General features: G+C 43.2%; 1 protein-coding gene across 4 annotated transcripts in view; it reads right to left on the bottom strand.

Annotated features, from left to right (window-relative positions):
• The window catches only part of ANO4 (anoctamin 4), a 357,757-nt gene that overhangs the window by 148,721 nt on the left and 186,929 nt on the right, over positions 1–22,107 (bottom strand). For all 4 annotated transcript variants that reach the window (XM_029205408.1, XM_029205406.1, XM_029205409.1 and 1 more), the window contains 2 exons: positions 9,307–9,407; positions 6,252–6,296 (listed from right to left, as the gene is read on the bottom strand). In XM_029205408.1, the coding sequence (XP_029061241.1) occupies positions 6,252–6,296; positions 9,307–9,407 (146 nt within the window). The remainder of the gene's footprint in view (positions 1–6,251; positions 6,297–9,306; positions 9,408–22,107) is intronic.

Raw genomic sequence — 22,107 nt, 5'->3', positions numbered from 1 at the left:
TAGGTGGGGCCCCCGTGGGCTGAGACTGACGTTCTACACGTTGCCCCCACCTCCCAGGTAGGTGGCTCGGGGAACAAGGGGTCTGTCCCTCCGTGGCAGGATGACGAATGGTCACTCTTCCACAAACCCACTCCTGTCCCCAAACTGTGCCACTCAGACATCAGTGAGGATCCCCTTTCACCTTGCAAAGGAAAGACACATAGTGCAAAAGCCACCAGGTTGGAAAGCATGAGACTTAAGCTGGATGCCTGGGACAAGCCTTTTATCCCTTTTATCCTCACGGGGCCTTAGCATCCTCATCTCTAAGACGAAAAATCAGATGCTTTCTCAATACATGGTGGTGACTTCAGCAATAATATCTTGGCTCTACCATTTTAAGCAAACTTGAGTTAATAAAGAGTTTTCCTTTAGGGATGTCTCTGGCGGTCCAGTGGTTAAAACTCTGCGCTTCCACTGCAGGGGGTGTGGGTTCTATCTCTGGCTGGGGAACGAAGATCCTGCATGCTGGGGTCAAAAAAAGAGCTTTCCTTTTCAAGAGGCACAGTGGATAACCTTTCATATAGAATGACGACTCTGGAGTCAGCTGGAAGTGGATTCACATCCTCATTGCCCAGAACGAAAATGGTGAGTGCCCTGCTGGGGAAGGGACTAAACTCCTCTGAGCTAATATACCCATCACCTAAGGAAGTGGTAAGGATAATGCATAAGTGTTCGCACAATGCCTTGGATGGACAAAATGCTCAATTAAGTAGTGGTTTCTAGGATGAAGAAAATGATGATGGCAATGAACTTTTATTAACCGAGTTCTCAACAGACGTTCAAGAGCTATGATTCTCCCTTGTATATTGAGGTCTGTGCTTCCATGTCTCACAAACATCCCTAAACGGGCAATCCTGAAATTTACTTAGGCCTGTAAAAGTCAAGAAACCAACTAACCAGGAAGCACCCCATCTGTCTCTTCAACATAGGAGTAGGGCTGATACTTAGTAAAATCTCCTCTGACGGGGAAAAGAGGGAACATCAGCTCAGCGATGGAGCACTGACTTTGGTTGGATACACTGCCACTCTGTTCCATTTCTGCCACGTACTGAGCAAAAGCTGCCTCACACACGGCACAGGCACCTCAATAAAGATGGATCAACCACTTGGGCATCTGTGACCTTGACCTGTCAAGGTAATATCTAGACTAAAAGGTGAGTTACTTTCTTAAGAAAGTTGTTCTGGTGGTAAGTTCGGGGTCCTGGACCAAATGCCGGCTCATGACAGGTGAGGTTCTGCATAGCTGGAAAGAGCTGCTGGCACAGCACAAGCACAGACAAATGGGCACAGACCTGCCGCTTCTTCCAGGCTGTGCCTTTCCAGGGTGTGCCTTGGAAATGTGCCTCGGGAAGGTCCTTGTTAAAACAACTTGACCTCAGTTGTAAAGGGGAGACAATCTTACCCACCTTCAGGAGTGGTGATAATTACAGAAAAGGCCACACGCAAAGGACTTCACCCCTAACAGGCTAACCTGTCTGCAGGCTTTTATAAACCACTGGCTGTGCACAGAGTCCCAACCTGGATGCTGAGGGTGTACCCTGAAGAAGCAGAAAACAAGGGCCTTTCCCTGGAGCCACTAACAACCCAGGAGGGAGTTTGTACTAATGACAACTTAATTAGGCTGAATTAAATGAAACAGGCTACTTCAGAGACACCTGCTTTTCCCCAGACCAGAATATTATAATAATAGCATTAGGTTTCGAACAGTTAGATTACATTTTCAGAGATCATATGCCCAGAGAGCACCTAGAGATGAGTGTTTTGGTTTTTTTTTAATTTAATGGAGGCACCATACACAGGCTTATGTTGCAGGAAACGAAGCCCTCCTGGATGGATAACAGACAACAGGAGGCTTGTATTTCTTTTTCCTCTTCTCGGAGCCAAGTACCCTGTATTTGCAGCCTCTCCTTGGATAGTTAGGGATCTTGGGAAGCTACTGCCATTCTTTTAGGTCACGAGGCTGCTAACTGGGGCACAGCTTAGAAGAGTCCAAAGGGTTTGGAACATTTACGTATGTTAATTTGTTTAAGACGAGGATGGAAACATCCAAGCCATTTTGTCATGCTGCCTGTATACTCGTCGGATAAGATTACGATGGCACCGAGTGTATAATGCAGTAGGGACCAGCATTCATTCTGCCAAGCATCGCAAAGGAGAGCATCAGGCAGGATGTGCATGGGGGCGTGGAGGCAAAAAGAATGAGTAGTAATGAGACTGCAGCTACAAGCCACCCCCAGTCAACAGATTTATTACTTTGTAAGCATATCTTCTGCAGATTATATTTGTACGATTTGGTGAAGGCAAAAAAATAATAATAGCAAGGCAGAAGAACGATGATAAATTTCCTTTCCTGACTGGATAGGTAATTTGTAATACCTGTAAGTCTGCCCAAAGGTAAGTGTTGAAGCAGCCTTTAATAGACCAAGTATGTGAATGAAAAGAGCATTTACTCCAGAAATACATATCTGAATTACATGAGTGTGCTTTATGATGTCAGGTGACCTTTCATAAATAAAGATATTTGTGAAATGACGCTCTATTTTTCTGCCTGCTCAGAAACTTCACAATTTCTAATTCATTTCTCTTATCCTGAAAGGAGGTAGGTTTGTTTCAAGGGTGCTTTCACAGATTAATGAAGTGAAATATCGTTTGTAAGAATGAAACTAAAAGCTCAATTAAATATCCATACGTAGCATGACATGAGAACTTTAGAATACTGGAAGTCAGTATTTTACTACTGATGTACAACTAGGATAACAAGTTATAGATGTGCCCTTCAATTTGTAATGTCATCCCTGGCTACAAAGAGACACACACTCTTCATCAACTAAATCAGGCTGTTCTGAGGTGAAGTGAAGAGTTAAAGTAGATACAAAATTTTCTGACAAACTGCACTTAAAAATTTGCACCAGACACTGGGCTTCAATAAGTTATACCACCAAACTGATGTCCCAGATTTAATCCTCTGTGGTAAGCAGTAAAGCTTAAGAGGTCATTCTGAATCAGTGTGTCATAAAACCATAGTTCGGACTTTTTTCCCCTTTATTTTGACCCAGAGTCTTCCGGTGCCTCCTAAGGCCTAGATTTTTCTACAGTTGTAATGTGTGCACTTAAGTAGTATCAACTTTTTTTTTTTAACATCTTTATTGGAGTATAATTGCTTTACAATGGTGTGTTAGTTTCTGCTTTAAAACAAAGTGAATCAGCTATACAGATACATATATCCCCATATCCCCTCCCTCTTGCGTCTCCCTGCCACCCCTCTAGGTGGTCACAAAACAGAGCTGATCTCCCTGTGCTATGCGGCTGCTTCCCACTAGCTATCCATTTTACATTTGGTAGTGTATATATGTCACTGCCACTCTCTCACTTCGTCCCAGCTTACCCTTCCCCCTCCCCATGTCCTCAAGTCCATTCTCTACTAAGGAAGTAGCATCAACTTTTTCAGGCCAAAAATTAGTATTTAGTAAGCTGTTCTTCCAGTTCCAGAAACAAGGATTTCCCCAGCTCTTATTCACTCCCAGCCTCCCTTCTATACATGTGGAGTACATATGACGAGTCACGTGGTCACAGCCTCCTCTGCTTTCCTCCTCTTGCTCCTGTTCTAAATCCCATCCCCTCTTTCTCTCTTCTCGTCACAAAACTTATCAAGGTAGTAGTGACCCCTCACTGCCTCTGATTCATCAGGACCCTGTCCATTCTCCATCAGCTGTAATTTGGTTTCTACTACCCTCTACTCTGTAGTCATCATTCTCAAAATGTACTAGTTCCAGACCAGCAACGCCAGCACCACTTGGGATCTTGATACAAGTGCAAATTCTTGAGCCTCACCTGTGGGGATGGGCCCAGCAACATGAGTATTAAAAAGCCCTGCAGGTGATCCTGACACACGCTAAAGTTTGAGAACCACCACTCCATGGAGACTGCTAGCACGGTGGTTACCATGGTGACCAAAAATCAATTCTCATCTCTCATCCTTCATCAGTAGCTGAAGAACACCCCTTCCTATGGGAACTCATACGTGGTGCCTTTGGCACTGCCTTCCCTTAGTTCTCCTCCTACTTCTTAAATTGTTCCTTTTCATCCTCCCCCATCTCTTCCTGTCTCCTTAAAGCAGACTTTCTGAGCAACTGCTACTGGCCCTCTTCTCTTCACTCCCTGCATCGTTTTCTGGGAAATTCCATCTACTCCCCTGGCTAAGGTCATGACCTCTATGGCTCTGTCTCCCAAACTGGGTTCTCTAGCTTTACCTCTAGCTTCAACTGCTGTGCCATCAGTTTCAAAAGCCTTCAGGACACCAACACCTCAAAGACCTACTGTGAGTCAATGTAGAATTATTAAAACAAAATTCACCACCTTCCTTACCACACCTGTATCTCACTGAATTTCTACTCTTCTTTTGCCTCCCGATCCCTTAATATGGAAACCTCTTTCTATCTGCCACCATCTCTTGTTTTCCAAATACCTGCTAAGTCCTTTTGCCTATAATTTCACAATCTTTCTCATATATTTTGCTCTTTACTTTGTAGACTATCTTTTGGCTATTCAGGGGGAACTACAATCTGAATGTTTTAGAGTGAAAGCTAAAGAGAGAGAGATTATGACTTATTTTAAGGAAGCACTTTCTAAGTCAGGTGTTCACAGATGGGTTCAGGAATACGCTGTCTCCAGAGATGTTCAAACACAGGCTGCCTGATGATATAGCAGAGGTTCAAGTAGCCGATGAGTGGTTAGACTTGATGACATTTGATATCCCTCCAACCCCGAGATTATATGGGTCCTTTTATCACCATTTTCTTTCAAGCCCTCACCTCTTCAGTCCCCAGTCTACGTCTGACACTTCAGGCAGTCCTGGTTTTTCTATACTTTTCTTTGTGGTCTCCTTTTCCCCCAAGCAATTTCTCACACCTGTGTATGGAGAGTCATTCATTCATTTGCCCCACCTACTACATGCTAGGTGCTGGAAACAAAGAATTGGATGAGCCATCCTTGCCTTCATATACCTTCCAGGTGGAGAGTTGGTCATCTACATCACAGATTACAGCACAGGCCCAGTAATCTGTGTCTTAATAAGCCCTCCAGGTGATTCTGATGCTGGCTAAAGTTTGAAAACTACTGAAATAGGCTAAAGTGTGCACCAAGTTTTTGTAGAAGGTCATTATATGAAAAGGGATTCGTCTCATTGTGGTGAATCCAAATGCCGTGGCAACTGCCTGATGAAAGAAGGATTGCTAATAAGGATGCTGCTCAGGGAAATTTTTGGAAAGCACGTCTTAGCTTCTTTAAAAGCCCATTCTCACGTCATACTTTGTTGCGTGCACGTGTATTTGAGTAACTCACTACAATGTATCAACTACTCTTCTACTTATCCTTCTGCATAGCACATTAACAGAGTGCATAGGAATCTTGAATCTCACAGAACTGAACCCTAAGATTTTCAGACAAATGCAATGGCATCCAAGCTTAACTATCTGCTCAGCTCAGGGTGAATGGTTCCAAAAGACCAATTAAAAGCTTGAAATTAGGATGCCAGCGATCACCACAGGGTCAAATCAAAGGACATCCCTGACGCCTCCCCTTCATCCCTGGCTTCTCAAAAAACAAGGAGAGACAAGCTTAGGAAGGACTCATAGCACAGTAAAGGCAATCTTCATCCAGTAGTATTTTCTGGGAAGAGGGGTAAAAAGAGGGTAGGAGGGCTTCTGAATAAGGTCATACATCTGCCTACTTTATTAACGAACTATTACTAACATAGGCGGACCCCACCCAGGGGGCCAAGAAACCATCTGCTTTTGGAGAGGGTGATTGTCTGCACTTAGATTTCAAGTTACTTATAGCAGAGGGAGGAGTCTGTGTGGGGAAAAGAGTAACATTCAGACCAAAGATGCTTTCTAAACAGCGGACCTTTCTGGTAATTTATCTAATAGAATGGGGAGAGAAAAAACCCCAAACCCAGCCTCAATAGACTTGCAGAAAAATGCTGTCCTCCCAAGTGTGAAATCACAGGGAAGACTCTAAGAGGAACATTTCCATCTTTGCTTTTTTTTTTTCCCTAGGCTATTTCCCTAACCTGAAATAGCGATTTTTGGCACGGCAGCCGGCCTTCCCGTGTGACAAAGGTCCATCTTCCCCAGCTTGTATTCCTTGTCACTGTTGGAGCACACAGGCCAACAGCTAAAACAAACGCCATCATGACACAGCATGCTACTAACCTGCTCATGAACTTGTACCGGCGGGGCAGGTAATAGATTTTTCTCCTGGAAGAACAGCAAAAATGAAGCCAGTCGAGAAGAAAACCCATCGTCAGTTACAGTTTGAACTAGCAAGGAAGGAAAGGAGATTGAAGATAGAAGCCTGTAAGAGGTGAAGAAGAAAAAACTAAAAAGAGATTAACAGTGAGAAATGTAGTGGGAACGGAGGGCATGCATTTTTCGAGTCATGAAATCATATGAAATCGTCTCCATTGATATCGCCCCCTCTCCGTGTTACCATCATTGTTTATGGCTGCTCTTCGCCTACAGAACCTGTGCAGAGCAGTAATTTGGAGCAATTGGTATTTGTAGGAATTCGGCTGAGGTCAGCTCTTTTTTCAGGAGGCCGAGATGGATTGCCAGCCTGCTGGCAACATACATAATTTAGTGGGCACAGGGTTACATTAACTAATATTTATATAGCGCTTTAAGTTTAGAGAATGCTTCTCTCATCTGATATAGGCAAGGGTAATATAAAACTACGTATTTATATTTGATAATCAGTATGGGAAAGACACTAACAAATAGGAACCAACATCCTGCTATGAATAAGCACACTAGAACATACTGCCTAACCCCTGGCCCTCATACAGGTGAATTCAAGAGATACACCAAGGAATCCTGGGAAAAAATCTTTTTAAAAATCAGACTTATTAAGGATCTGTTGGACTTCTATATACCTGCATTTTAAAAAGCATTACAAATGTAAATTCTGGGTGTAGTGTGAATGGAGAGCACATGTATCAGATGCTTTGTTAAAATGCAGTCTCCCTTTCTATAGTTTGGGCTTCAACCAATGGGGTGGTAATGAAATGAACACGGTTTGTATGAATTCTGAACCGTTCCTGAGATATCTCACTTAGAGAGAATGGGAAGTTTATACACCAAAATTTATTTTGCATATCTGTGAAAACATAAAAACATATCCCATGTTGTTAACAGGCAAATTATAGAGACAAGAGAAAGATAAGTGGCTGCCAGGGGTTTGGGTTGGGGGTAGAAGGGATGAATAGACAGAGTAAAGGGGATTTTTAAGGGCAGTGAAACTATTCTGCGTGATACTATAATAGGGGGTACCTGACACTATGCATTTGTCAAAACCCATAGCACTGTACAAGGCAAGAAGTGAACCCTAAAGTGAACTATGGACTTTAGATAGTAATAATGTACCAATGTTGGTCCATCAATTGTAACAAATATACCACACTAATGCAAGATATTAATAATAAGGAAACTGTAAGTAGGGTGAGAGGGGGTATATGCGAACACTCTGTACTACCTATTTAATTGTCTGTAAACCTAAAACTGTTTTAAAACCAGTCTATTTAAAAAACCCACATCCATGGACATACAGGTATTTAGCAGAAGCAGGCTTTATTGACAACTTCCCACAAGAAACCTATTACTCGACTTCCTTTTAAACATTGGAGAAATAAAAATCCTAGGAGACTAAACCTGGGATTCAGAAGTGCAGTCTACAGAAAATAATAAATAAAGATTCTTGGAGGCATTTAAATAGTCAGCTAAATTGACATTTGAACATTTTGTTGAACTGACATGGCAGGACAATTCCTGCTTTGGAAATACATATGTCTCCATAGACAAAGAGACAAATAAGCTAGAGTTATCTGTCTAAAACACCGGACAAAATGAAAGCATGAATTTTAAATGCACCAAGTTGCATCAGGTGAAGCTATGCTTAGGTAAACTCACATCAATATTAATAAGGCCAATTAGTGGCCACACACTAACAGTATTTCCTCCTAAAATATTGCCCTGTAGGAATTCCTACGTTTAAGATTATTATTCATAGCTATTATGGTTTTCATTTTATTGCCTGGATCACAGTCTCTGAATACCGCAGAAGAAAAGTATTAATGCTGCTTGCAGGCAGCATTTTTCTGCTATGTAATGAGCACACAGAGGTATTATCTATGATACAGCCAGGCGCTTCAGAGATGAAATGCTTCCAGGTACTAAGGGAATTTGCTTTGTACCACACTGCTCATGTTTCTACAATCTGCTCAGGTTCTGTGCTTGAGAAGTGTGTTCTGGCAAAAGGTTTTATGAGGTTGCTACTGGGGAGGGGGGTATCAGTTTCACTAGGTTTGACTACTGTAAAACTACTACTTTTGTGGTTCTTTGTGTCGATAACTTTCCACAGCCCATTAAGAGGTATATTTTAGAATTGGCAGTTTTGTCTAATATCTGCCCACTGACTTGGTCTTTATGGGCAAATTGTGAACTAAAAGTATTTAATTCTTTAGTCCCTTTGGAACTGTCCTTGGTACTACACCCCTCCACCTCCTTTAAGAGATTCCATTATTTCCACATATCTTGGCATTTATAATTTGAGGTTTAATACTTTATTTCATTTCCATCTAGCCAATGATCACTTTTTCTTAATCTATAGGGAAAATAAGAATATTCACTGTAAGATGGAGGAAAATTAATCCCTTTAAATAACTGAGAAATCCATGCAAAGTGTTTTCTATTCCCCTAGGAATAAATATCAATGCTTGTGTTTGTGCAGTATTTAGGACCTGATTTTTTAAAATTTAAAAATAGGTTATTTAAAGAAATAAGATTAAAAAAAATAAATAAGATCACGTTTTCCTGAAATTTCTTGAACTTGTTTCAATGGAAGTAGATTTTAATTTTTTTCTGGAAGGGACCAGTCAGTAAGGACCTGCACCACTGATCCTGGGGTCTGGCCATTCAAAGAAGCAGTACACAGGGTTTCTAAAAATGGCACTTTGGAAATGAAAACGCCACTTGGAAAATATTTCTTTCTCACAGGCAGGTGAACTATGTGCCCTTCTAAGGACTGAATTAGGCAGACATTTTCACAAAAAGCCATGAAGTCATTATTAGCCATGAAGTACTTATTGCATTTCCTAAACATTTAAAGGATTTTCTTAGAGTGTTCCAGTCCGCATTTCAGTTTTATTTGTTTTGAGAGAGGAGTAAATTAGTAGCAGAGAGAATGGGGGGGCGGGGATACTTTTACACCTACCTGAAAGGCATTCTTACATTCATTTGTTCTGCATATCTTCCGAGCACTTCCCATGGGGCATGCAACTTCACAAAGATAATGTCACTATTTATTAGAGAGGACTGAAACAGAAAAAAGAAACTAAATTGAAAAGTATATCCAAGTCTCCTATGGTTTCAATTGAGTTGGAACTTAGAACACATGAACTTGTACAGAGTTTAAGATGGGGGGCATTCTTCAGCGACAAGCTGGCTCCTTATGTGTGCATATATCCACTCAACCAATACACCACTGTGTGGCAGGCACTAGAGAACCAGTTTAGGAACAAGAGAGATATGCATGGCATTTACATTCTGCAAAAACACACACAAAAGAAGACAGGCAAAAACAAGTTAAAGAGAGAGGGACAGATTCAGAGCTACGAGTATTCTGAAGACAACAAAGTCTTAGGAGGAAGAGTTGGGGTGGGGTACCCATTTCTTTGGGCAAAGGGTCAAGGAAAGTCCTCTCTGAGGAGGGGACATGTGAGCTGAGATACAGAGAAGGAGCCAGTTGGATAAAGAGCATGGGATGAATGTTCTGGATGCCAAGGCCCTAGGTTGGGAAATAGCTTGGTATGTCCTATGGTCGGGGGACAGGGAGGCGAGTAGAGGGTCTGGGGTGGATTAATCATGGAGACTGGAGTGAGCAGAGGGTGGAAAGGTGGGCAGGAACATGTAGTGCTTCACAGGCCACAACAAGATGGTTAAACTTTATTCTAGGGCCACGGGGAAGTCATTTTGATTTAGACGTTCAAAGATCACTGTGGCTACTGCGTGGAGGACAAACAACAAGGGAGAGTTACAGCGAAAGCAGAGAGAAAGAGAGAGGCTCTCAATCATCCAGGCAAAAGCAATAGTTGGTGGTGGTGGAGATAAAGGGACCTAAGAGATGTGAGTCTTAAATCTGGGTCAGTATCAGCAAGGGTTTTTCAAAGGACTGTGTTCTTTGGCCCCAAACCTTTGCCTCCTCTGGGGCTTCTTATCAACACAGAACTTAGACAAGCAAGTAAAACTAGAGCTTCATACTCTGTTAACCCCCCAACACATTTTGGTCTATGCCTCTGGCCAAGGGGACATCTCCAATTAGGAGATTTCCTTCAGAAGTCATTTCCCAGGGGGAGGGCTGAGTTGTGGAAGGATGTAGAAGAAAGATGAGAAACAGTTAAGCCAGAGCAGTTTAAAATTAGTAAAACGGCCAATTATTTACCCATATCCTTCTCACACACAGTCGTTCTGAACTGTATACTATTTAAATTTTTACACTTTAAGAGTATCAATTTAAAATTTCGTAGTTTAAGATATGTTAGGCCTTTGTGGCTGAACTCTCCCTATAGTAGTATTTATAAACAAGCCAATATTTTTCCACAGCTGACAAAAAAAGCTCAACTTTATGCTTTAGCTGGGGTGCTTTTGCACTACAGGGAATTGTTTTTATATTGCAGATGAAATGCAATTGTAATTCATCTCCTGTATTTTCATTCAGGGTCTTCTGGCTAGGCTTATAAATAGTGTACTTAATTCATAAGAACTCCTCAAGATATTATGAAAATCAAGCTGGTGTCAACTACAATGTTCTCAGGGACTTTGGTGATGCTGAATTTCCCATGGGGAGGAGGGCCAAGGCCCAAATCCACAATGGTGGTGGTGGGGTACCCTTTGATATTGGTTAGGAAAATCAAACTTTCTGGCAGTTCAGGCTGAAATAAGGTTTTATCTTTCAGCTTAGGATAAGCAGACCCCTGTCTCTAAGCCCCTTGAGAACAAGGAAAGTTTCTGTTATTCATGGGTGAATCCTCTGGGCCTAGCACAGTGCCTACTATAGACTGTACACTCAACCAATATTTGTCTAGTGAAATGTGAATAGTTAGTCCTGGCCCAAGTGAAAGCTGGGAGTCCTATGAAGCCAGAAGTGAAGAAGATTTAAGTCACTCTTGGAGCCCACATAGCCGATTTCTGCAAATAAGGTGCCCACGCAGGGAACAAACATGCCAGCAACCACTGAAGAAGCAATGACTAGGGCTGTGTCTCTTTGCACAAACTGGTTTTCTGTTTAGTAACCTATTACCTCCCTGCACTGGGTGCTTAGAGCCAGGTAGCCAGGGGTAGTGTGAATGAGCTCATGGGTGGCAATGTCCATACAGGAATATATAGAAACATAGCACACACACTCTCCATTGTGTCCCATTCATGTCTGTGGATGCGCTGATGCCTTGATCTGAGATGTTCTCAAAGCTTATCAGTTGAGCATTCTTGTGCTTTGGAAAAGATTGCCACTTGTTTTTCCATATATAATATAGTTTTCTAAGTTAAAAAGCAGAAGAAAGATTATTTTTCCTTAAAATGGGTCTTTTTGGGGCTTCCCTGGTGGCGCAGTGGTTGAGAGTCCACCTGCCGATGCAGGGGACACGGGTTCGTGCCCCGGTCCGGGAAGATCCCACATGCCGCGGTGCGGCTGGGCCCGCGAGCCGTGACCGCTGAGCCTGCGCGTCCGGAGCCTGTGCTCCACAACGGGAGAGGCCACAACAGTGAGAGGCCCGCGTACCGCAAAAAAAAAAACAAAAAAAACAATGGGCCTTTTTGTTTATACTAAAGATACACTTCAGAGTCTGGGAAGGTTTTGTAGCTTCCTCACTTGGGAGGTTTCATGGTAATACCGGGAATGCTTTAAATTCTCCTAGCTTTCCGACAAGGTTCTCACTTCCTGCTATTTCTTCTCTCATATTCCCATGAGAGAACGAGTAAAATTGTACAAAATAAAGAAGATGGGAATGTGACTGATTTACAGAATCAATCAAACCTTGATTTAGATAGAGGATAATCTTAGAATATACTCTCTTCGTGGAATTACTGTGATTGCTAGTTTTACAGAAAATATACAATCTATTGCAAGGATAATCATTTTGTAGATCTCCCATGAACGTATGAAAATATTAAAGAGAATACAGTACTATATTCCATTTAGGGCACATTTTACGTGCCATACTTCTGTGTGTTGGAAAAGCCAAGTTCATTATCTGAACACATACTGAGTCAACTAAACTTCTAATGTGGGATCTCAACCATTTTCTGCATAAAAGAGCAACTGCTTTGATGAATTCAGCATGATAAAAATAACTCCATTTTCCTATTATTTCAATTATAACAATAATTATAAAACCATCACTCTATTTTTTAGTACTTTATAATTTTAGAAGCACTTTTACACATTACCTCATCTTATTCTCAAACTTGTAAGAGAGGCTTTACTTCAATTTCTTAAAGAAGGAAGAGACTAAGTCAAGGAAGTCACCCACAGCCAAACTGAAAGTTTATCCCAGGCAAAGCTGAGTCCACAGCCACATCCCCTGACTCCCTTGTCAATTTTATCTGATAAACTCTGAGGTTTAAATAAATCCATGGCTTTTATGTGCATTGAAGACACAATCTCTGAATTCTTTATCAGTTTATACAAACTAATCTGAAAAGAATTTCGTATTTCAGAAAACAAAGCAACAAAAACAAAGAGGGAAAATTAAGCTATATTTAAGATTATCTTGATAACCTTGAGAAAAATGTTAACTGAATTCCCATTAATGATGATGTCTATTCGTGTGTGCGTGTGCGCGCATGCTTGCACACCTGTGTCTATGTGTATGGGACTTATTACTTATATTCTGTTTTTAAGGAGAAACTGAACTTCAGCCCAGACAAATAAATGTGAAACAGATGATTGCTAATTATATGGCTCATATATCGCTCTTTTCTCCAGTGCTTAAATAGGTTTTTCCTTGTTATTAAGTATTCCTTTCCACATAAATCCAAGTGTGCAAGTGCCAAAATGAAGAGAAATAAAAATGAATTTTTTGAAACATAGAGTTGTTTCATTAATATACTGCAATAAAAATCCCTTAGGTTAGAACACTGGGGAGAAGAAAAATGACCGTTTAGAGGAGTCTGGAAAATCTCCTTAGAAGAATGATTGGAGAAATTAAGAAGTAGCATGGAAGACACCTGGAGTAGAAATAGGTAAGATTCACAGAAAACATTCCTTCTTTCTTGTTCATTCAACAAGAACATATTGAACACCTTCTATGTACTAGATGCTGGGAATGCAAAGATATATAAATCATGGTCCTTGACCTGAAAGTTAGATAAGGCAACAGTAAGGAAAAGAATAAATAGCATGCCATTATCTAACGCAAGCAACCCACCTCTCAGAGACATGTAGATGCACACATCTCTCCATCTCACGACCCCCAAAACCATGGCTGGAAGAGGGTCTGGGAGCAGGGGCATGAAGGTACATCATGAACTCAGTTTAGGAAATGCTAAGTAAGTTTGTGATGGTCACGAGAAGATGTCCTGTGTGTAGATAAATGAGTCTGGAGCTCAGGGGAGCAGTCTGGGCCAGAGATACAAAGTAAGTGTGGCCAGGACATAGACAATATTTAAATCCATGGGATTGGATGAGGTCAATCTGGGAGAGAGTACAGGTTCAGAGCCACGTGGCTAGCTGGACCAGACGTTAGTTAGGAATGCAGACTCTGAGGTTTGACTGCCCATATTCATATTCATATGTCTACCTCTTACCAGCTCTGCGATCCTGGACAAGCTATTTAACCTTTCTGTGCCTCAGTCCGTTCATCTGTAAAATGGGAAATGATAGCAATAGCTATCTATTGAGTTGTATTAAATGGCATAATACAGGTGGGGTACTCACAGTACATCCAAAACATGTTAGTCATCATCATCTCTAAGAAGGGCCACACCACATTGGCAGTGGCGGGAAGAACACAGCTAGTTACCTAGTTACAACCTGTGAATGCGACAGATGAGGAGCTAATACCTGCAAAGGATTTTCCAGTCTTTGGCCACAAGGCTAAACCAGAGGAAACCCTGAGAGTCAAGCCCCCAATTCCTATCTCCTGTCCTTCCACAGTCCCCTACATGTTCCTCCAAGGACATTCATTCATTCATTCAATCAACAGACATTCATTAAATGATGACTATATACCAGGTACTCTGCTAGGTGCTTGGATATATTACAGTAGCCCAAATTTACAGTCTGAAGCAGGAGGCAGACATTGAACAACAAATAAACATATGATTTAAAATTATGAAAGGTGGTAAAAAGGACAAGAATTAGAGTGCTGTGGGCCAGTAGAAGCAGGGTACTTGCTTTAGATCAGCTATTTGATCCCTGCTGCCATAACATCTAACCTCAGATCCAAAAGCTGAGAAGATGTCAGCTATGGGAGAAGCCAAGTGAAAAGCATTCCAAGGAGAAGGAACAGCAAGTATGAAGACCCAGAGATGGGAGACGACACCAGGAACTGAAAAGGCTCGGGTGACTGGATACTGTAAAGTGTGAGGCAGGGAGAATACCTGATAATAAGGGCTGAAGAGGAGAGCTGCGGACACACACTGCCAGGCCAGGTTCAGTGCTGTAAGGAATTTGGATTTTATTCCTAAGGTCAATGGGAAGTTACCAATGGATTAAAGACAGAGGCGTGACAGCATCACTTGTTTCAGAAAGTACACTCTGAATGCCCTGTGGGGAATGTCCCAGGGGGAGCACAGGGCTGAAAAATTCACTAGAAAAGTTATTCCAGGAGGCCAGGTGAGATAAGATGGTGGCTGGAACCAGAAGGTAAATGCGGCAAGGAAGGGAGAAATGGACAGACTTGAGATCTACCTGAAGGTAGATTTGAAAGGACTTGGGATTGATCAAATGAGGAGAGTGAGAAAAGAATCCGGCGTCTTAGAAGCATGTGCAGGTTGTTTTGTCTGGGAAACTGGGATGGTTGATACCGCGCACCGATGTAGACGAGAGTCAGGGAGAAGATGGCTGTTTACTTTGGGAAGTGCATGTTTGAGGTACCTGGGCGATAGGTACACAGAAGTTTGAAGCAGGCAAATGGATATGGGAGTCTGGCTCTCAGAGGGTGGGACTTATTGAGAATTGCAGGCATGTAGCTGACATTTAAAAGCATAGAACTTGATGAGGTCACCTAAGGAAAGAGTACAGGGAAGGACTGAGCCCCAGGGCACACTAACATTTAGAGGTGTGGAAGAGGAGAAAGCAACCATCAAAGCGGACTGGGGAGCCATCAGAGAGGGAGGGAAACAAGGAGAGGGACAAAGACAAGGCAGAATCCAGGAGGAATGGGTTTCTAGAAGGATGAAGTGATGAGCTGTGTCAGATAAGCCAGGGGCAGCTCAGGTAACCCTTCCCGCAGCTACGCCTGGGCTGCTGGCTAGAAGTGGCCTCATTCAGCAGTGCCCTTTGTCCCAGCCTTGCTGCTGTGGCCGCCTCCCCTTTGCCTGCTGACACTGCCCTTGGCCCCCATCCTGCTGCTGATGTAGAGCTGAGGTGGAACTCCACTTCTAACAGTGTCCAGCTTGTCCCCTGAAGGGAAACTTGGAACTTCCATGTTCTGGCTGGCTTTCCTGAGTCAGAGCTGAGTTCGAGGAGGTACACGGGTACCAAGCTGTGTCTGTCTCCCAAGCACACCTCCCTACCACCCACAAACCAGCGAACGAAGCCCATATGCGACTCCCCTGGCCCACGCTGGGGAAAGCTGTCGCCGCTTCAGAGCATCTTGTCAAGAAGTCAGAAGCGGCTCCAATCTCCGCTCTGTGCCCAAGGTTCCCAGGCTGTAGCTCTCGCACACCTGCCAGGGATTCCGAGGCAATGAACACTCCGAGCAACCTCCAAGGATTCCCCAGGTAGACGTGCAGATGGGACCTCCCTCCCCCTGCAGGCCCTCATTAGACACACATCTCTGATTTCAAAGAAAAAACTCACTGCAGTTTTGGGTTCTGTTTGACGTCTATGATGTTTGCCTGAATGAGATCACGATCTTGTACAGAGTCACACGTGGATAATGTGTGTGCATGCATCAAGGAAATGTACTAGAAATCACGTTTGCCATAGAATCCTTATTCTGGGAAATTTTTATCAATCTATTTTCATTTCAGGTCCACTTTCACTGATTGGGTTATACTGAAACAGGATGGTGGCACCTTTTAAAAGGTAGCAGGAGAAAGGAAAGCAATTTTAAAAGATTTGGTTAATCATTTCTTTATCAAACATTTATTGCAAGTGCATTAACCACTTGCCTTGTGCCGAGAAAGGGTCGTTTATGTTATAATAAGGCAACTGGCTTTGGGCTATACAAAAATGAGAAAATTCCTGGCCCTGAGACGCTAATACCCTAGCCATGGAGATAAAAAAAGTATATGTGGAATTTAAGTAGAATTACAAAACAAGAGCTGCATGAGGATATGCAACCTTCCTTTAGACACTGAAGGAAAACAGAGTAGAGAAAGCACACAGTGTAGTGGTTAAAAGTCCAAGCTTTGGAGTTAGGGTTCAAGTGCCAGATCTGATATTAGTAGCTGGTGACCTTGCACAAGTTACTTAATCTCTGTAACCCTCAGTTCTCTCATCTGTGAAATGGGAACAACAGCAGCGCTTCAGATTTCTTCAGAGGACTACAAGCTTTTCTGTATGCAAAGTACTTAGCCAGTTCCTTGTGCACTAAAAATACTCTTTAAACAGTAAGAAGGAAGGCTTGTAAGTAATTGTGGCAGGTAAAAATATTTTTTAAAGTTAAAGCTTTAATTGAGGAACAAGATTTCTTTCTTCCCACCAGGTTTCCAAATCTTGGCCATGAAAGTATATCCATGCATTAGGAACACAAATGTGCTTGCATGGAGGGACCAGGAGAGGCAGCTGCATCTGTAAACTGAACTACGTTCCTCTCCACAGATATCACAGAGTGAATGCCTGGCTTGAAGGAAGCTGCCTGTCTCTCACTTGCAAGCTCATTTCATTCATCTAAGACACAAAGTGCATCCTGGGGTTACATCTGTGCCAAACAGGGACAGGGAACAGGTGAGCAGGAAACGGGGAACGAAACAGGGGTCTGTTTGGAAATAGCCCCCATGGGTCTACGGCAGCCCAGAGTATCCTACGTCAACCGGACGCCCTGCAAGAGGCTGTTGAACTTAAAAAAGCCACTCAGCTCAAAAGATGATCCCCAATCCTTTTTTAACCTTGAAGAAAACCGTTTTAAAAGAGCTGGAACTTCATTAGGGCACAGAAGACTACAGGAGACCTAGGCTTAGATACTTTCTAGAAGTCCCCTTGATGTGACTTGTTAGGTGATCACTGGCCAACAGCCAACCATGTGCTGCTCTGTGGTGGAAAGAACACCTGGGCCAGGTCCTGTCACAGCTCTGCCTTGCGAGTTTGGCTAAGTCACCTCACTTCTCTCACTGGCCACACAGAGACAACATGACTCCTGGGGCTGCAAACACCTAGGGCTATTTTGAGGCGCAGACTAAAATGGTCTGTGAAAACATGTTGAAAACTGTCCAATCCTGGCTCTCTCTCTGGCTGCACCTTAGATTTGGAACCTGGCCTCTTCCCTGCCCTCGATTTCCTCACCTGCAAAGGAGGGGCTAGAATCATTCGGTTTGTTCCGAGCTTGTTCAGCAGAAGGGCGCCTGGAAATCATGGCGATCTCTGCAGCTGACCACGCATCTCATCACGTGAATTGTAATTTAGCATTCACTCACTCATCCATTCACGCCGTCCACAAACCTTCACTGGGGGCCTTCTGTGTGCCAGGGACTGTCCTAGGTGCTGGGAGTACAGCTGTGAACGAAACAGGCCGAATCCCTGCCCTCGTGGAGCTCAGGTTCTATGGGGGACACAACCCTCAATAAACAGACACACGGTATTTCTGACGGTGTGCTTCGAAGAAGAATAGAGAAGGGGAGGAAAACAGAAAATAACGGTGAGAGGGAGATGCTGTTTAGACAGAGTACTGTGGACAGGCCTTTTGATAAGGTGACGTTTGAACAGAAACCTGAAGAAGTAGGAAAGAAGGCTGTTCCATCATCCAGGGAGAGCGCATTCCGGGCAGGGACAAGAGTTAATGGCTGAAAACCTGAGGCATAAAAACGCTCCACGTTTCAATCTATTGGGCACAAAGGGTCGAATCAGGATAGCCACTTGCATCTCTTCTGTACCCCCTCAGGCAACTACCTGGATTTCACTCTCTCATAACTATGCTGCCAGGAGAACAAAGCAAACCCCTGACACTCTGGGGACAAGAAAGGAGAGATGAATTTCCAATTGGGAACTCAGATAAGCCTCTTGGAGAAAAAAAAATAGGAACAGTAGAGGTGGGAGCAGTTACATAGCGCTACCACATGCTACGTAGTGTCTTAGGACTTTTACGCACATTAAATAACCTAATCTTCACAGCAACCCCGTGCAGCCAGCATCTTTATCCCGTTTCACTGCAGATGAGGAACTAAAGCACAAAGATCTTGGCTAAGATCACACAGTGAGTAACGAGGGAGCCCGGATTCTCACCAAGGCAGCTGGGCTCCAGAACCGCTGCTTCACAAGAGCAAAGTGGGGCTCATGAATACGTTTTCTTTGTGGATTCAATTCCATTGTCATTTTATTTTTTCTGAGAAATACTTAATTACGTGCTGAAATCCAAGGTACAGTGCATACAGTTCCCTCTAAACATCCTAAAATGAATGTAAGGCCAGCGGTAAAAACAAACTTGAAGCCTGGTTCTGCCACTCACGCTCCCTGTGTGTTTCTGGCACGATACCAGGTCATGAGCCTGTTTCCTCCTCTGTAAAATGAGGACAATACCAAGCATGACTGCTCTGAAGCTGACACGGTTGTCAGCTTACAACCACTGCGGGTGGTTCAACAGCTAAGACTTTCCTTCTTCCTCCCATAGAACGCTCGGGGAACATTCTGCTAATTTATAGCTAATGGCGGAATTTTTTTTGGTGGATCTGGAATCCAGTCTCTGAAATGGATGGAGAAATGTATATTTCTGGAGGGTTAAAAGACTCAAAGTAATCGCTAAGCAATTTCAACTCCTCTCAGTGGGGCTGCCATCTACTCAGCTGTGTGTCACCAGGCAAATGACTTGCACTTTCCTGAGTTTCAGTTTTCTCTGAAAAATGAGGGCATAACTCCCTAAAAAGACTTTGTTTCTTTTCATTTTTTTAATTCTCAATTCCCTGAGGACTCATCAGAATTTCGGAGTGTAGTCCAAAAAAACTCTTCAGCTGATTCAGACGCAATTCTCTCTCCACAGCTCATGTACGTGCGTGCACACATACACACACTCACTCACTCTTTCACACACACACACACACACACACACACACACACACACACACACACACACACACACACTTATTGTGCCCTGGTAGAGAAAAGCCTCTGAGCTACTGTATGTTCCTAAATGGTCACAATGCTCACCCCCTGAAGATGACATTAGCATCAGTGACAGGAAATAGGTGTGTGGCTTTAGATGTCACCTATCATCTGGTTCTTCCAGATCCCTGTCTTTGGCTCAGAACCCTCTTCTGAGTTCCAGATCAGCAACGCCAATGGCCAACATGGTATCTACCCCTGGCTGTTGCATGGGCACATCAGACTCAACGTGTCTAAAAGAGATCCACTTCTCTGGGAAAAAATGCTCTTCTCCTCAGTGTCCCCAGATTCAGGAAGTGGCACAATCATCCTCCCAGTCCCTCAATTCCAAGAGTCACCTTTGACTTCTTTTTCCTTGGCCCACATTCAGTCAATCATTGTGTTTGATTGACTCTACCTCCTACATCTCTCTCCAATCCGTCCACTTCTCTCCATCTCCACCACCCCATCCCCCTGTAAGTCTCCACCATCGAGCTCCTTGAAGACTCCTTGAAGCTGGGCTCCCTCCAGTTCCATTCTTGCCTTGTGTATTGTCGCTGACATCAGAGATGCCTTTAAAAATGCATTGTGATCCATGGTTTCCCATGGCCCTCTGGAAAATCACTAAGGTGGCCAGTGCATGATCCGGCTACTCCTTTATCTTGTATCATTTTTCCTTTCTCTGGGTTCCAGTCACATGGCCCTCATCTCTTCTTCTTTCCACATCCCCAAACTCCTGACAGTCCTGGCGTTTTCTCATATGCTATTTTCTCTGCCTGATAAATTTCTGCTTCTTTATTTTGTTTTTTTTTGTGTGGTACGCGGGCCTCTCACTGTTGTGGCCTCTCCCGTTGAGGAGCACAGGCTCCGGACGTGCAGGCTCAGCGGCCATGGCTCACGGGCCCAGCCGCTCCGCAGCATGTGGGATCCTCCCGGACCGGGGCACGAACCCGCGTCCCCTGCATCAGCAAGCGGATTCTCAACCACTGCGCCACCAGGGAAGCCCTCTGCTTCTTTAGATCTCAAGTTACGTGGCGAGTCAAATTCTAAGACGGCCCCCAAGATTCCCACCCCACTGGATTACACATCCTGAATAACCAGATAATCACCGCTCCTCGAGTGTGGGTGGGACCTGTGAATATGAGGGATGGAATTCCTGGGGTTGGGATACTAATCTGTTGACTTTGAGTTAATCAAAAGAAAGATTATCCTGGATTGGCCCGAACCAATCAGGTCAGTACTTAAAAGAGAGTCTCGAGGTCAGAGAGATTCTTCTGCTGGCTTGGAAGAAGTAAGGTACCAATGTGAGAGGGCCCAGGAGGGCTAAGAGTCGTAAACAGGCTCAGCTGAGAGCAGCCCCTGACAGCCAGCAAGAAAAGGGGGACCTCAGTCTGACAACCACCAGGAAATAAATTCTGCCAATAACCACGTGAAAGGACCTTGAACTCCAGAAAGGAACGCAGCCTGGCTGACACCCTGATGGCAACCTTGTGGCATCCTGATTGGAAGACCCCACTGAGTTTTATCCAGACTCCTGACCCACAGAGAAACTATGAGATCATAAACATGGGCTGTTGTAAGCCTCTGAGTTTGAGGTCATCTCTTATGCAGCAATATAATACTAATACAGGTTATATCCCCATTAATTCTGAAATTGCATATTTCACTGCTGTCTTTAGGAAAGTGTACAGCTTCCCCACAACTATATTCCCAGTATGTTACTAAGCATGTAGTCATGGAGAATGAACATGTCCTCAATTAATCCGTGAACATCTTGGGATCACAGATTAATTGAGGAATTAATTAATTAACTAATTACTTAGTTCCTCAATTAATTAATAACTAATTAATTACTTGGGATGAGTAACTTTCTCACGTTATTGATTACCTTGTTAAAACACTACTATTAGACAGAAAAATTCACCTTCTTGCCACCACAGAGGTTTCAAGGTGGTTTAACTTTACGTAGGAGAAGCTTAGGTAAACACTCCTCTAGATCACAACGAGGAGAGGTCCAAGGCCTAACAGCTAAGCACGAATTTCCATGTTTCTTCAGAGGTTCCCTGTGTTTCAATTAAGTGAACACTGATGCAACATGCTCTTGGTTACTCTGCATCAACCCTGGTGATTCCTACATCAAACCTAGGAAACTCACTGCATCGGGATAGCTGAAGAAAATCCAAGTTTGGTGTTATCAGTCAGGATAAGCTAAGTTCTGCTGCGGCGACAAATAACTCTAAATATCAGTGACTTGAAATGGTAGCGCTGTACTGTCCATATGGTAGCTACTAAGTACTTAAAATACAGCTAGTCCAAATTGAGATCTGGGGAAAATATGCACTCGATTTTGAAGACTTAGGGGTCTGGAAAAAAAGAACGTAAAGTATCTCATCAATTTCTCTACTGATTACATGTTTAAATGATAATTTAGATCTACTGGATGAAATAAAACATTAAAATTAATTCCATCTGTTTTTTACTTTTCATATATTGTTACCAAAAAATTTAAATGACATTATTTCTAGTGCCTGGTGCTATGATAAAGGTCTACCTCCTGTT

The sequence above is a fragment of the Monodon monoceros genome, unplaced genomic scaffold (genome assembly GCF_005190385.1).
Source record: "Monodon monoceros isolate NGI ecotype Baffin Bay Population unplaced genomic scaffold, NGI_Narwhal_1 Super_Scaffold_6, whole genome shotgun sequence".
Lineage (NCBI taxonomy): Eukaryota > Metazoa > Chordata > Mammalia > Artiodactyla > Monodontidae > Monodon > Monodon monoceros.
This window is presented reverse-complemented; position numbering and strand designations above follow the sequence as displayed.